This window comes from Balaenoptera physalus, assembly GCF_965194825.1.
Source record: "Balaenoptera physalus genome assembly, chromosome: 10".
Classification (NCBI taxonomy): domain Eukaryota; kingdom Metazoa; phylum Chordata; class Mammalia; order Artiodactyla; family Balaenopteridae; genus Balaenoptera; species Balaenoptera physalus.
Genome location: NC_138889.1, coordinates 89,625,231 through 89,641,367, shown reverse-complemented (window position 1 = coordinate 89,641,367; position 16,137 = coordinate 89,625,231). Strand labels below are relative to the sequence as shown.

The 16,137-nt window shown below is 34.0% G+C and overlaps 1 protein-coding gene across 2 annotated transcripts in view; it reads right to left on the bottom strand.

Annotated features, from left to right (window-relative positions):
* Positions 1-16,137, bottom strand: part of PDHX (pyruvate dehydrogenase complex component X) — a 75,396-nt gene that overhangs the window by 26,182 nt on the left and 33,077 nt on the right. For both annotated transcript variants that reach the window (XM_082410538.1, XM_082410539.1), the window contains exons 3-5: positions 13,416-13,516; positions 5,177-5,376; positions 2,427-2,525 (exon numbers count right to left, since the gene is read on the bottom strand). In XM_082410538.1, the coding sequence (XP_082266664.1) occupies positions 2,427-2,525; positions 5,177-5,376; positions 13,416-13,516 (400 nt within the window). The remainder of the gene's footprint in view (positions 1-2,426; positions 2,526-5,176; positions 5,377-13,415; positions 13,517-16,137) is intronic.

Sequence of the window (16,137 nt, the reverse complement as noted above, 5' to 3'; positions counted from 1 at the left end):
AAGATAACACCATTCTGTCCTCCTTAGGAGATATCAGACTACTATGATAACTTTCAACTTGGGTTTAAAAACGATACCTGTTCATCGTATATGTATTAAGCACATACGGAAAGAGAAGGGAAAGAAAAAGAAAACTCTACTTCTTTACCCCACTGCTGTCACACCACTGATCTGCCCTGTAAACGGTCACTAATCACCAACTTCAAGAGCCTTTTCTCAGATCCCTTCCTCCTTGACTTATATCCATCTCCTAGATATCCTCCAACACAGAAATTTTTGCCTTCTAAAATGTTTACCTACTGATGATCTCAACTGTAACTATCACTTTATTATCTATCAAACCTACCTCTCTAGTACCAAACTATCTCCCAAGACGCATCTTCACCTCACTGATTCTAATATCTGGAATCTGGTTTGTCAGCACCGACAATAAGCTTCAAACCAAACACATTATAGTTATTCTACCAAGACAAATGCTTCCGCAAGTCCCTTATTTCTATTTATGGGGCCAAAATGTCATCACCTGGAACAGAATCCCAAGTTCTTCCCTTGACTCGTTGCTATCCTGGTCTGTGCTCTACAATCCATCCTTTACAGGCTTCTGGATTTTCTCCTTATAATGCTGTATCCATCAGTGATCTCTCTTTTACATTCCTACCCACATTCCAGTATTCATTCTCTCTTAGCTAGACTACTTTATGAGCCTATTAATTTATCTCCTTACCTCAAGTCTTTTTCTGCTCCAATTTATCTTTCACAAATTTGCAAAATTGATCTTTCTAAGTTACATCTATGATTATTTTACATTTCACCAAATCTTCACAATTAATGAATTAAATATAGACTCTTTATCTTATCCCTCAGATATATATGGGTAAGTCTACCACGTTATAAAGAAAGTTGTTCTCTCCCATTTTTACAGAGACTTTTTCATAAGGTATGGACTGGTAGAAGATTAACAAAATTAAGATACAAGTAGTATATACTAGATAAGGATTAATGTGGGGGAAAAAACCAGGCTTAACTACCTACCAGGATTCTTTATTTTAATTTTTTATGGCTAAGTGAAACTTTTAAGTCTTTTAATTAAAAATCCACAGTCCAGGATGTTGCCTTTCAGCCAGGGGTCAGAATAGCTGATTTCCAACTCATGTGAGTATGGTGGCACAAACTTCACAGTATATGTTTAAGAAAACCACACACACCTGTCTGATTAACAAAGCAGTAAGGCTGAAGTACAGATAAATGAGGATATCTAAGAATTAAAGTGTATTGCTTTCGTTAAAAGAAATATCCAACAATAAACCAATGCTTTAATGAAGAGTAAAATAATACAATGAAAAGAAAGAAAAGTCACTTGGTCTGCCACTTAATAATTTCCTAACTTTGCTCTACCTCAACTTGTAAAAATTTCTGGCCAATACTACTGATCACTTTTATCAATAGTAGATAAACAGGGAATAAGCATATTGCTTTAAAACATTAACTCAATTTGAAAATTTAATATTACTCTAGTAGAAATGTGGCAGACACCACTATAGCAATTTCACATTAGATCATATGCCTATTTGATTAACCTCTGTCTTCCTCACCAGACTAATTTTCAATAGAGCAGGGGCCATCTTTTTTTATATATTCTTGAAAGACACAAAAGTTAAACAAATAGAAACACATAGTGTTCTTGAACAGGAAGACTCAACATCATAAAGATGTCAGTTCTCCCAAAGTTAATTTAAAATGTGATACAATCCCAATAAAAAGAACATAGTCTTCCTGCCTAACCCCACCAGCAGGGCTAGACAAACTGTTTAAAATTCATTTGGAAGAATAGTAAAATAAAAATAAACCAAGAAAACTGGTTTACTGAAAAAGAAGAGCAAGGATAGCTCTATCAGATTTTAAAGCTTACTATAAAATATTTCTAATTAGGAGTGTGGTCCTAAAAAAGTGAGGTACTAATAGACTGATCAACGGAAGAGAAAAGAAAATCTAAAATGAGACCCAACTGCATATGGAAATTGCTTTGATCATACATACACGTGAGCAAAATCCAAATGGGTTAAGAATGAAATTTTTTCTTAAACTATGTTTCAGAAATTTAAATGTGATCGCATGATTATTTCATACAAACTTAAAAACAATATAAAGATTCACCACTCTGCACTCTAATTTTCTCCATTTATCATAATTTCTAAGGTTCTGGCTTAGTTATCAAATTAGAACTGTCTTTCAGGAGCGCTGCAATTATTCAAAAAACAACCCTTGCATAAAATACATTTTATGCTGACAAAAGCAATTAAAAGTACAAAAGAACAGTGTATTTCCTTTTAAGTCTTAACACTGAATAAGCCCTTCTTTAAATACTTTCAGAAAAAGATGATCATGATAAGTAATGGAACTGGTTATTACAAAAAGCACACACATACTCTTTAGTGAATATCCCCCGAGGGCCAGTGGCTGTGCCCTGGTTAGCATCCAGTCCGTGTTTTTCCAGAATATTGCGGGCAGCTGGACTTAAACGGAACCTAAAGAAAACATGAAAATTAATGGAACCAATTAACACTTATATTTGATTCAAATATATCTAAATGTCCACAGTTTTGCTGAAAATTAGAAAAATTAAAACATAATAGAGCTATAATGACTCCCATAGATAGTGACAGTCAAATAAATTAATCGCACTAACCTGGTCTATTTTACTATGGAAACATTTTCATACAAATTTAACTAGTTATTATTTCAAAACACTCTTTTAATAAGAATAAATACTCATAGGCAGAAAGCTTCTATTTTGACTAATCACTTTTCACATGGCTCCTCACCACATACGTCAGTAAGAAACTATGCTGTTCCTTCATGGTTTTTTTTTATTATAGTAAAATATATGTAAAATTTACCGTTTTAAGCATTTTTAGGTGTTATAATTGAGTGGGATGAAGTACAGTTACAATGTTGTACAACCATCACCACCACCCATCTCCAGAACTTTATCATTCTCCCAAAATGAAGCTCTGTACCAATTAAACAATAACTCCCCATCCCTCCCTCCTCCCAGCCCCTGGCAACCATCATTCCACTCTCTGTCCTTACTAACTTGACTACTCTGGGTAACTCATGTCAGTGAAATCATTCATCATTTGTCCTTCTGTGACTGGTTTCTTTTACCCAGCATGTCTTCAAGGTTCATCCATGTTACAGTACGTGTCAGCATTTCCTTCCTTCTTAAGACTAGCATTCCACTGTATATATATAGCACATTTTAGACATATGGGATGTTCCCATCTTTTGGCAATTGTGAATGCTGCTGTTATGAGCATGGGTATACAGATATCTCTTCAAGTCCCTGCTTTTAATTCTTTTGAGTATATCCAGAAAAGGAAGTGCTGGATGATATGGTAATTCTATTTTTAATATTTTGAGGAACTGCAATTCTGTTTTCCAGAGTGACTGCACCATTTTACATTCCCACCAACAGTGCACAGAAATACTAATTTCTCTATATCCTCAGCAACACTCGTTATTTTCTGTTTTGGGTTTTTCTTTCTTGTTTTTAGATAACAGCCATTTTAATTAGTGCGAAGTGATATCTCATTGTGGTTTTGATTTGCAGTTCCCTAACATCTTTTTATGTGTTTACTGACCATCTGTACATCTTCTTTGGAAGAAATGCACACTTGAGTCCTCTACCCATTTAAATTGGGTTGTTTTGTTGTTGTTGAATTACATCTTAACACATTTTTTCAAGTCCTTCGTATTTACATGCAAGCATTTTTACTTCATATATAAAGAAGAGAGGCAAACACAATTATGTTGATTCTATAGACAAGGAAACTGAGACACACACCAAAAGGTCACATGACTGTCTACTCTTCAAATAAGACCTTTAAGCCTAATAGCAAACACAAATAACTACACAGTCAGATTTTTAAAAATGAGTAAAACGGGCTAGATCCAGAAGTTTATAACTCCGAAAAGGAGACGAACAAATGTGGCATTTTCTGCATTTCTGGGAAACAGCTCTAGCTGATATGGGCTCAGTGGTACCAAATCTTCAGATTTTTCAAGAGAAACTGAAATTTTAGATTTTAATGTAAGATTAACTAGTAACAAACCAAGTGAAAAAAAAATTTTTAAATCACTACATGGGCCAACACTGTGCAGGTTCACAGGTCACCTGGTTTTTAAACTACACCATGGGGTTTCAGACCCATGTAAATTTCTAACGATGGATATTAACAAAATCACAGAGTATACTACCTTTGCAAAGGGGAAAAGACCATTAAGTACAAAGCATCCATGAGCCTACCTTGTGATTTTCATGGAAAATAAAGAGGAGTCAAGGCAATGGAGTCAGAAATACTGTGTATGATAATGGAAAGTTAAAACTCAGTACTTGAAACACACTGGCAACTTCTTCTAACAAGAACTGACAATGGTAAACGACTGGAAAAAAATATAAAAACGAAAGCGTCTGCATTTTTATTTACGCTCGAAAGCATTCTTAATAGGACCATTTTTCTAAAAAGAACTTTTTTTACAAAAAAAGGAATTTCATATAATTATAGAGAATATTAAAATAAACAAATAAAACATAATTTTCAGAGTCCATCAATTAAAGTTATGGAAAGCTAAAGTGAAACGATGTTTACTAAGTATCTGTGTTGTTACAGAACAACTGGACAAACTCGAGCTCTAATACATGTCAGAAACTCAAATGCAGGGTAGTTAGAAAAGGAATGCATGTTAAAATGCTAATTTCATTTTATATCAGCTATACATTTGAAACTGTAATTCACATTACAGTAATTAGGATTCCACGAATGGGAACACCATATGAAGTTTGGTACACTGAATTCCATTCTGGAATCCTAAAACCTAACTCAAGCTCAGTGGGGACACAGACTATTTGTCTTTTTCTCCACAAGGTGTACAGGGCCTTCACAGCACCTGGAATATAGTAGGTATTCAATACTATTTGTCTGTGGAATAAACGATGATGGTAAAATAATCATTCCTAGACCTCAGTTTCCTAAGAGAAAAAAAGGGAAGAGCAGCAACTTCCTACTTAACGTACAAAGGTGTTTTAAAAAGGATAATGATTAAAATACTCAAAAAGTTGCTGTAACATTTCTTTTTTTTTTTTTTTAAATAACATCATTCAAATAAACATACTCACTGCAGTTTTCCCGGTATGTGTTCCTTTTTGACAGGGGTAGAAATCTGTGGTTCTGGTGAAGGGCAAGGCACTGATGGTTTTGAAGCTGGTGACGAAGGACCTATATCCTTGGGAATTTCAACATGTTTCCAATCTTCTCCTTCTTCAACTAGCAAACCAATTAGTGAACCTAGCCGTATATTTTTAGATCCTTCTGCAACCTATATTTTAAAAAGAAAATAATTGCAGAGATGGAAAGACTCATGACTTCATGAAGTAGTTTATTCCTTGGATAATTCTGTACCAGGTAGAAATCTCTCTTAACGTGAGCTAAAATCTGCATCCGAGCTAGCCTGCCTCCGCCTTTCATGTGCCTCGCCTACCTGCCCGCACCTACCCCTTTCTTCACCACTCTCCTCCTTCCTGTTACTGATTCTACCTCCTGAAAAAAAAAAAAAAAAAAAAAAAACCTAGACTCTCTCCTCCTTCTGACAGGCTTCAAATATATAAGAGCTACCATTACCATCTTCCTTTTGATGTCATTCAGTACAAATCCAAAACAGGTGTTGTAGTAACATATCTTAACTATTTGTCTTTCCCAGACAGTTTCCACAATGGCTTAGAGAATTCCAAGATTTCATAAGGGGTTAACTCCTTCAAATAAGTCATATTTATGAAAATTAATTTAAAGTAAAATCTTTTCAGTAAACTTAGTCTCTGGAAAAAAGAACGTCCCATTGTAGAGACAGAATTGGTTAACTACTGTGGTTAATAATGTTAAGTATACTTTCCACATTTCTCTATATTTAATTTCTTCCCTGTATGTATATTTGCAAGACCTAAGAAATAAAATAAAAACCTCATGAATTTTCTGTAAGTACATGAGAAACATGGTGGTGTCTCAGCTAACCACTTTTTCATAGATAATGCCAATTAAAAACATAAATAAGATCGAAGATGATTTTTTTAAACTCAAATATATTTTAAGCATTTCAGCAGCATTAATTTATAAAGAAAGAGTTGATTCTTATTTACTTATTAAAAGAAGTCCCTAGAGAACCTTCAGATGATAATATAAGTTCAGTACTGGAAGAAAACGTCATTCCTTCAAAGTTTTCTATTGTTCCCTTTCAATTACTTTAAATAAGGTTCATTAGAGATGTAATCTAATGAATAATAGAATGATAGACTGCAGGACAGTCACTAATATAGTAATTATAAGTAAAAGCGTAACTCTTAGAATGGGTTTGACATTTTCTAAGTAACAGTAATTTTCATGCTTATTAATATGTGCACTATTAAAATAATAAGGCATAAATTCTGAGAGTTAGGAAGCTTTCTAAGTTTACTAACTACTGATGGAGAAGAACAGTAAATATATATAAGAAATGGGTATATACAACTAAATAAGGATGTTTAATGAATTGCGGTTGAGGAAAGAAAAATGCTAAACAACCCAGGAACAATTTGTTTAGTTGTTTGTCACATACTAAAAAGTTTCACTTCTGTGGACTGCTCATTTTTCTTTACTATGTCAAAAAGATGAGTTAAGATTATTAATGGGTTAACACTTTTTCTTCTTCTGAAAATGTCTATTTACCTGCTTATGAACTTCTAACTCAAAATCACAAAGTAAAATGATCAATTTTCTAAAAAAATTGATAGAAAAAAGCATTAAGTGATATGAAGTACACTTGATGTTAATTCCTATCAAAACTGAACCAGAAATAGGATCAATATCCAAGTTCAAAGAACATCACTCAAATAAAAAGCATTCTTTAAAAAAAGGAAAGTTTTATTTTAAAAATATCAATAGGTTTCTAAAACCTGAATCAGATACTATATAGAATCTGAAACTGATACCTCACCTTGTTTCATTTACTACAATAAATCATATAAATGATTCCGTATATACCTTACTTATTGACACCTTCCTAAGTGGGCAATAATGAGCATTTAGTATCATTTCCATTTTTACCATATCTAAATATCAAGTAAATTTTATTTTTAACTACTCATATTTTTCCATTAAAAAATGACATGATGAAACATGAAATCCAAATACCATGAACAATGATATACTACCACATAACTTGAACATATTAATATTAGTTATAAGAAAATAATGCCTATTATAGTTCCATTTAAAGTCATTAAAATCACTATACAAATTTAAGATCACTTCTCTTTTTCTGTTCCCTTAGTGCAATAAGAGATCTTTTAGAAGTGTGCTAGTTTCCTGTAGACATTTGCTTATGTTGTGGTCAGCAAATATTTAAAATTGGTGTAGACTCAGTAACGGAAGAAGATGCTCTTTTCAAAACTGTGCTGAGAAACCAAATGAGCCTCTGTTACTGCTCCCTCTGAGTTAGCACTGTGGGTGCGCTCTGCTCCGCTACAGCATCTGGAGCTTTGTGACACCTCAGAGGCCCAGGTCTTTTCCCAGGCATTTGACTTACTTGATCAAAATTCTCCCTTACTCTTGTGTCACTGATTTAATATTAAATGCAAGATTTTTACACTTAGTTCTGCTAAAACAGCCCATTAATGCTCAAATATTGGATCTGGAGTCTGTCACTTAAACTACTAGCCTTCCCTCACAGTATTCTATAGGCTCCCTGGGTTTCAATGCTGACTCTGCTACTGATTAGTTATGTGACCTTGGTGAGGTTTCTTTATCTCACCATGCCTGTTTCTTCATCTGTAAAATGGAAATAATAATAGTAACTACTTCACAGAACTATCATAAGAAATAAATGAGTTATGTACAAGACACTCAGAATAGTACCAGACATCTAGTGAGTACTACATAAATTGGAAAGATGCTATTATTATGATTGCGGTGGTGTTTTCCTCCAAGTTATTTTTAAAACAAAAATATACTCAACATGGATCAAGACTGAACTACAGAGGAGTGTCCCGATTGGGAAGCGCTGGAAATTCATACCAAAAGGCCCAGCATGAGGCTGGGTAAACAGCGACGTGTGAGACATTGAGACAAACTATTTCTGTGACAAACTATTTCTCAATATACATATACCTATAGAGTCTGAATTCTATCCCTAGGCCCAGACCCCTGGTATGAGTCCCCTTTACCAGAGACATCCCCAAAAGCTGAAATGTATTATCTGCAAATGTTCTATAAATACAGCCCCCTTAATAAGCTCCAGTGTACCCAAGGATATGAGATGCTGAAGACACAAAATATCTACAGCAGTATTTCCCAACAGAGAAATTGTTTGAGAGGGTTCACTCCATTAAAGGTGCTGGTAAATACTGTCTGCTTTGATTCTGACATTAAAAAATAATCAGTAAGTTAAGAAATTATTTAAATATTTTTCTTCTTTAAAACAGAACAGTTTGAGATCTGCTAAGTAAGTACGGAAGGAGCATGTACAATGGTTAGTGGAGATAAGCTGAGTCACATGATTGGCTTAGTTGGTTTGAAAACAGTACAGATTTTCCATCATAGTTTGAACCATTATACAGTTTTAAATTGTTTTTAATTCTTTAATATATATATTTAACTTATATGCACAATGAACTTTGGTTTAAAAGGAAGACACATAGAAACAATGAAGCAGAAAACAAATCAATGACAAGCTAAAATGCAGAGGGGAGAAGAGACATTCACTAAGTCCTTGAATGCCAGTTTGTCTGGTACTCAAGTGTCAGGCACTGTTCTAGCACAGTATTAATTCATTTAATTCTCTTAAAAACCTTATGAAGTGCTATTATTATTCCCATTTACAGATAAGGAAACTGAGGCAGAGAAAGGTTAAATAACTTGCTCAAGATCACAGGGCTAGTTAGCAAGGAGTCAATGCAGTGTGACACTAGAGACAACATTCAGTATGATCAGTACCCAACCTGTAAATCATATCCGCTCAATCAAAATGATCATACAGGGTTTCCCTGGTGGCGCAGTGGTTGAGAATCTGCCTGCCAATGCAGGGGACACGGGTTCGAGCCCTGGTCTGGGAAGATCCCACATGCCACGGAGCAACTAGGCCCATGAGCCACAATTACTGAGCCTGTGCGTCTGGAGCCTGTGCTCCACAACAAGAGAGGCCGCGATAATGAGAGGCCCGCGCACCGTGATGAAGAGTGGCCCCCACTTGCCACAACTAGAGAAAGCCCTCGCACAGAAACGAAGACCCAACACAGCCATAAATAAATAAATAAATAAAAATTAAACTTAAAAAAAAAAAATGATCATACAGCACCTCAAGACAGTGCTACTATTTTTACAAAGAAGCTTAAAAAGGAAGAGTAGATTATAAATGATTTAGCTTTTAATTCATGGGGAACATAGACTGATTTACTACTTCAATGTCATTTACCCATTTCAGTATTAAAAAAATTAGAACTGAGAGTATCTCTCAATTAGTAGAATTTGCTCTGAGCTCTGAGAGGGTATTTTCTCAGTTAAAAATATTACAGTCTACAGAGAAGAATCAACTGAAGGTCTTACAACTTCAAAGTTCAACCATTAACTTTCAAACTACAAAATGCAACGCTGAAGGAGACTGCAGGCAATTTAATAAAAAATAATGGAGGGGAGGAGGGAATCTAACAAAAAAATAAAACCTTACTGAAAAAATCCATTCTTTCGAAAACACCAGTGACACAGTACTGGAGTGAGAAACAATCAAGAAATTGACTGAATTTGAGGAACAATACCAAAAATAATTATGATCTGTTGTTTTTGTAATATTCAGATGATCAATAAAGAGTTTTTTAAAAATCTGTTTTAATATCCATGGATGGTAGGTTTTAGAAAGAATTCTGTTTCTGAAAATTGTTTTGAAGAGTAACTGCTTACCAATAAAATAAAACTCTATCAATGAATGCATTGCCAGTCAATAAACTAAAATTTTCTAAAATTATGTAAGTTTAAATTTTTTTTAATTATATAAGTTTAAATAATCCTAACATCCTACGCCCTCTTCACCCTCGAAAGTATCCTGACTTGTATGACAAATTATATAGTAACCCTAAATACATTTGAAGCCAAACTACACAATCTCTAATAAACTCTCCAAAAATGTCATCCTAATATTCTATTACTTTACCATTTAAAGCACCTGCTATCCAATTTGCTGAATAATTTAAGACTAAACTTATGAACTGATCTATGTGTAATAATTTAAGGTTTTTGCATGACAACTTACTAGTGATTAAATGAGAATTCAACAACTCTCCAATTAACTTAATTGGAAATAAATCATAAAATTATCTACACTGATACCAATTATTCTTTATTAATATTATTAAGAGCTTCTAAGCTTTTTTCTGGCTCTAATTGAAATGTAATAATATTATTTTACATTTAAAATGGAATTCAGATGTAAAAATTATGAGTACAAAGAAAAGAATAAAATTGGGAGGAGAGGGAGAGTATAAAAACCTCTCACAGACTATGGAAATAAATCCCTATGAAGAGCAAAATAGGTTATAATTCCTAATCTTTCAAAATGTGGGCAAACTAAAAACTAGAGTTTTATATCATCACTTGCCTTTTAACAAGCTCAATTATCCAACTCCTTGATTCTGAAAGTAAAAATCTCTTATATGTATCCCTTTAAAAATCATGTATTATGTGCGCTAAAATATGAGAATTATTCCACAATGAAAGACAAAGTTGTAACTTGCTAGTGGGGTGGTTGAGAATGGAGTGGGATGAAAGGCTAAAAAAAAAGACACAAACAAAACACTATCAGTAAAACCACCGTAATTTTTTTCTCCATTTTTCCCCCATAAAATTGCACACATTGTGACATGAATATACTCCTATTCCTATTATCCAAAATGCATGTGGAATAATAATAAAGCACAAAGCCCTAAACTACAAACCTACAGTCTTTGGCAAGGAAATAGCTATTTGTGCCGCTAAAGCTGCTGTCAAATCACACCCCCCACCCCCACCGCTTCAGAGCTCTGGGGCCAGATGAACAGTCACTACTGACCTATGACATCATTAGTAATCTGAAATGCATTACTAAGCACCTGAGTGGAAAATGCTGTCAATTCTGGAAGACTTTCACAGCCAAACAATCCAGAACTAGGGCCAAAAACACAGCTTGCCAAAAGCACACACAATAAAATGTAGCTGCATTTATTACACGTGGTAATTCAAACAACCTTTTTCCTTTTCAAAATGCTGCATAAATTAGTGAAACAAACTATTTTTGGTACGAACACTTATTTTTTCCTAGTTATAAAGGTACAGAAATTTTAGCCTTCCATTCATACTTCCTCCTAGGAAGTATGTTCCACAATGTGTTTTAACATGGCTATTAATATCGAAGATGACAAGTAAAGGAAGTTTGACAAATTAGAATGTAAAAAATAAAATATCAAGTATGACATCCCAAGGTATGGTCTTTGAATAGAATGTATGAAGGAAGGCATTATATGCATGGTCAAAGCAGAGGTAAGCTGGTAGCCCAGAATTAAAACCACATCGACAATGGACTACTAATGGACGTGCAGCTTATCTGTACAAATCAAACTACAGAGGCACAAACGGATGCTTAGTGTCTAGTCACAACCAACACGAATTATTAGACAAATATACAGACTGAAATGGGGGCTTATGGTCACCAAGACAGAATGAATAACTGTAATAATAATGGGAACAGTGATATTTATTGACACCTGGTGGGTGACAGGTCTTGTGATGAGTGTATATGCATTATCTCACTTAATCTCTACTACTACCCCATGACCTAGGTATTATAGTTCTCTCCACTTTATTATGAAGGTTAAGGAATTTGCCAATCATGACATAACTAGTAACCCACAGAACTTATTAGCTATATGAATCAGGCAGCCGTGTGACTCCAGAGCTTACAATCTTAGCTGCTATACCATGCTGTCTATTAAACGTCCTACATGTTAAGAAACAAACATGCTCCATCAGTGAGTATACCATGTAACCTTAAACAGGCTTTAAGCATTTTATTTTACTTTACTTTTCACATAAATTCTAATATTCCATTATAAAAATAACATGCCTATTATAGAAAATTTAGAATATAGAGAAAAACAGAAAAAAACAGAGCAGGAGAATCACTTAGTTCCACTACCCAAAGACAAATACTCAAATTTTTATAACACTTCTTTCTAATCTTTTCTGTATTTATGTTTTTATTTAAAGTTCTACAAGATTGTAATCACTGTCCACACATAACTGTAAAAGCATTTTTCCAAAAATTTTTCGAATTTTTGTTAACTTATAAAGAAATCACATATTTTTCCTAGAAACAATTTTTCATTGGCTACATGATATTCCATATTTCCTTCCATTAATTAAGTAACCTCTCTTGTATTGCTACACATTTTGGTTGAAGGGTTGTACTAACTTCAGCTTGTAATAATGCCACTAAAGTATCCAAGTTACAGCTTCATATTTTTAATTAGTTATAAAGCAAAGTTTGTTCAGAGAAGAGCCTTCAAAATTGCTGTAGTGTATTAAAATTTAGATCTAAAAGGAAATGACTTTGGTTTTGCTAGACCCACAAGTATATTTTCTTCTGCTCATGGAACAGAAAATATGCTATCAAAAGATAAGACTGTCAACTACATTCAAGTATATGAAATATTCCATACACATATCTTTTTATATAATTGTATTTTTAAATAATTATAAAAATGTAAAGGATGAATAAAACTGTAAGAAAGAGTAAGAAGTAGACCAGGACACTGAGTGTGGCTATGAAACCCACAAGCAAGACTCTGCATAGGACGACTTCAAATAGTCTTATCTAGAGAAAGGAGCTGAGCAGACAGTCACTTTATACACTTTCCAGGTTTCGGTGTCCTGGGGATAGATGAAGACAGGGTTTCTTGCTTTTATGCGATTAGAGTAAAACATTTCTTTTTAAAAATTTTACCAACTATAAACTTGGAAATTACTAGCTCTAAGCTTTAACCTATTGCTTTCTTTGTCTTCAAATTCCACCTCAAATAGACTTCTCTCATCCCTCAGGCCAGAATGCTTCTCATTTTCCACTAGGGAACCCAAAACACTGAGTATCTTTATCATTGTTGAAATAGTTCTATGTTGTTTGATCATTACTGGCTACTATTAGACCTTAACACTAAAGTATTTTAAACATCTGAATTTAAAATGTATTATGTAGATATACAATAACACTATAAACAAAGAGGTAAAAATAAACAGTAACTCAATTTCAAGGAACTTTACGTTTAAGAAATCTTCATCTTGTTGAAGACAATCAAAATAAAAACTTACCACTATTTTGGCCAAGATGCCATCATCACTTGCATCTAAGGTAACCACAGCTTTGTCAGTCTCTATTTCACATAAGGCATCTCCAGCACTCACAGCTTCACCTACAAAACAAGACTGGGTTTGTTTTGTTTTTTAAAATATGAATATTAGTTATGTGAGATGGTGTGTGTAAAGTGTGTAAAAAACGAAAATAAGTACCAAAACACTCAATAGCTATTTCTGGGCTGTGGAATTACAAGTAATTCTCATATTGTGTGTGTGTTTCTGTGGTGTATATGTGTATGCTTTGTTGCATTTTCCAAAAGCTCAATAATGGACCTAAATTATATCTGTTATAATAAAAGAGTGATTATAGAGATTATTAAGCAAACATTAAAAATGAAATCGCATTTTATAGAGAATAGCAAGGGATGCATATCTTCCTCCAAACAAATCAATTCCAGACCCCATATTTCTTCCTTTTTAATATATTTTGATTATTATTCCTTAAGAAGACAGTTTTACAATTAATAACACCTCTGGGTTAACACTGTAGGCGAGTTCAGAAACCCTGTCGGCACCACAGAGTACAAATGAATAAAAACATATTAAGCATAAAGAGAGAAAATCAAAGACACAGCTAAGGTCAAATAAGAAACACTTCTGTGCAACAGAAACAGTATAGATATTCAAAAATGCTGAGCAGGACCTGACGTGCTGGTCTCTGGAGCTAAAAGCAGGTTGTGGGGAGGAAGGGTGAAGTACAGTAGTTTCCTTTGGAGCAAAGGGAACTAAAAGTGGCCTGCTGAAGCAGGGGACTCAAATCGATTCTCTGCTTAAAGCTAGGGCTGGCTGCAACCAAAACCTTTGACTAGAACTATGGCTTTATTTCAGAAATGTGGGTCTAAGAAGGTAGGGAACAAAAACACTACCTCAATTCCAGAACAGAGTCAAGCCACCCTCTGGTTCCATTACTTTATCTGCCAATATCCCAAATATCAATAGCAAAATCCCTAGATTGAGGGGTGGGGAAAGGGAGACTCAGGGGACAGGTGGGAAGACATCGAAACTAAAACAGAAACACTCCACTCAAAAGTAAATTGCAAGACAAAGTTCCAAAACATGAAGAAATTTAATGCTAAGGAAGGAAACCACAAAAATCAGTAATTGGAACAGAAATTCATTTCAGATGCAATCCATTCAGTGCAACCCACCAAAGATTTTAAAAGAAGTATCTTAAGGATGTTCAGAAATAGAAATGAAGGTATAAGATCCATCACAAGAACAAGAGATAAAAAAGAAAAATAATGTACAGACATAAAGCACCATCAGGTTGAAAGGAAAAAAACTAATTAGAAATCTTGGAAATGAAAAATACAATGAATGAAATAACAAGAAACAATCAATGGGATATATTCTACAGTCGACATACTGAAAGAATGATTTAGTAAATTAAAGATAGCTTCAGTGAACTACCTGGAACTTAATACGGGCAGACAAAAAGATAAGTAGAAAAGAGCAGTTAAGGGACATAAATTGAGGCTGCAGTGTTTGTCCAATGGAGTTCCAAGGGAAGAGATGGGAGAGAACAGTGGACAAGCAATACTTGAAGAGATAAATGCTGAGAATTTCCCAGAGTTGAAAAGAGATATATAGCTTCAAAATGAAAGAGTACTGAACGAATTTAGAGTGTGGTTATCTATAGCGTATTGACTATGAGGGGGCACAGGGAGCCTTGGAACTTGCTGGAAATATTCTGTATCTTGACTAGGTGTTGGTAACCTGGATATATGTTTATGTAAAAATTAATTGAGCTTACACTTTGTGCAGGTAACACCTTGATAAAAAGAATTAAACAGGAAAAAAGAGTATTAGACTGTATAAACATGACTCCACATCATACACTGTATAGAAAGTACATACTTTCAACAATTGAAACACAATCTTAAAAGCTATCAGAGGGGAAAAAACAGATTACCTCAGTGGAATGACAGACCGAGAGCACGCTTCCCAGCAGCTGCAATAGAGGTCAGAAGACAACGGAGGAATAGCTTCAAACCGCTGAGGAAAAATAACTGTCTAGAATTTTATAGGCAGCCAAACCGTCATTCAAGAACGAAGGAAAAGTTCAGACATACAAAAGCTAAGAAAATTTACCACTTATTGATGGGCTATTACAAAATGCAGTTTATCAAAAAGAAAGGTAGACACAGAGGGGATCCATGGGCTACACAAAACAAGTTACCACAGAAACTGATAAAGTGTTAACTATTAATCATTTAAAAGGTAATTTCTGAGGGGTTAAAAAAGTTTACAACTCAAACATTAAAAAAACCAATAAGCTGGATAAGGATATTTTTAGGTGATAAAACATGCTAAGAACTTTGATACAGATAGGAGGAAAAAATACTGGATAACTCTAGACTGCACTGGCAAAATATAATTAAATATGTATCCTAAAAACTTAATGGTGTATACCAAAAAATATAAAAATGGAAACATAACCTACAGCATTCATAAAAGCAAGAAATATAGAAAATAACAAAAACTATTATCCAATTGAAGGCAGATGCATGAAAAGAAAAAAGCAAAGGATAAAAACAGAAAACACAAAAATGGAAGAAGTCCAAACATATCAGTAATTACAATTAACATAAATGGATTAAAACCACCGACTAAAAGAGATTATCAAAATGAATAAAAAAATAAAATCTAGTTAAATGTTGCTTATAAGAGACAGACA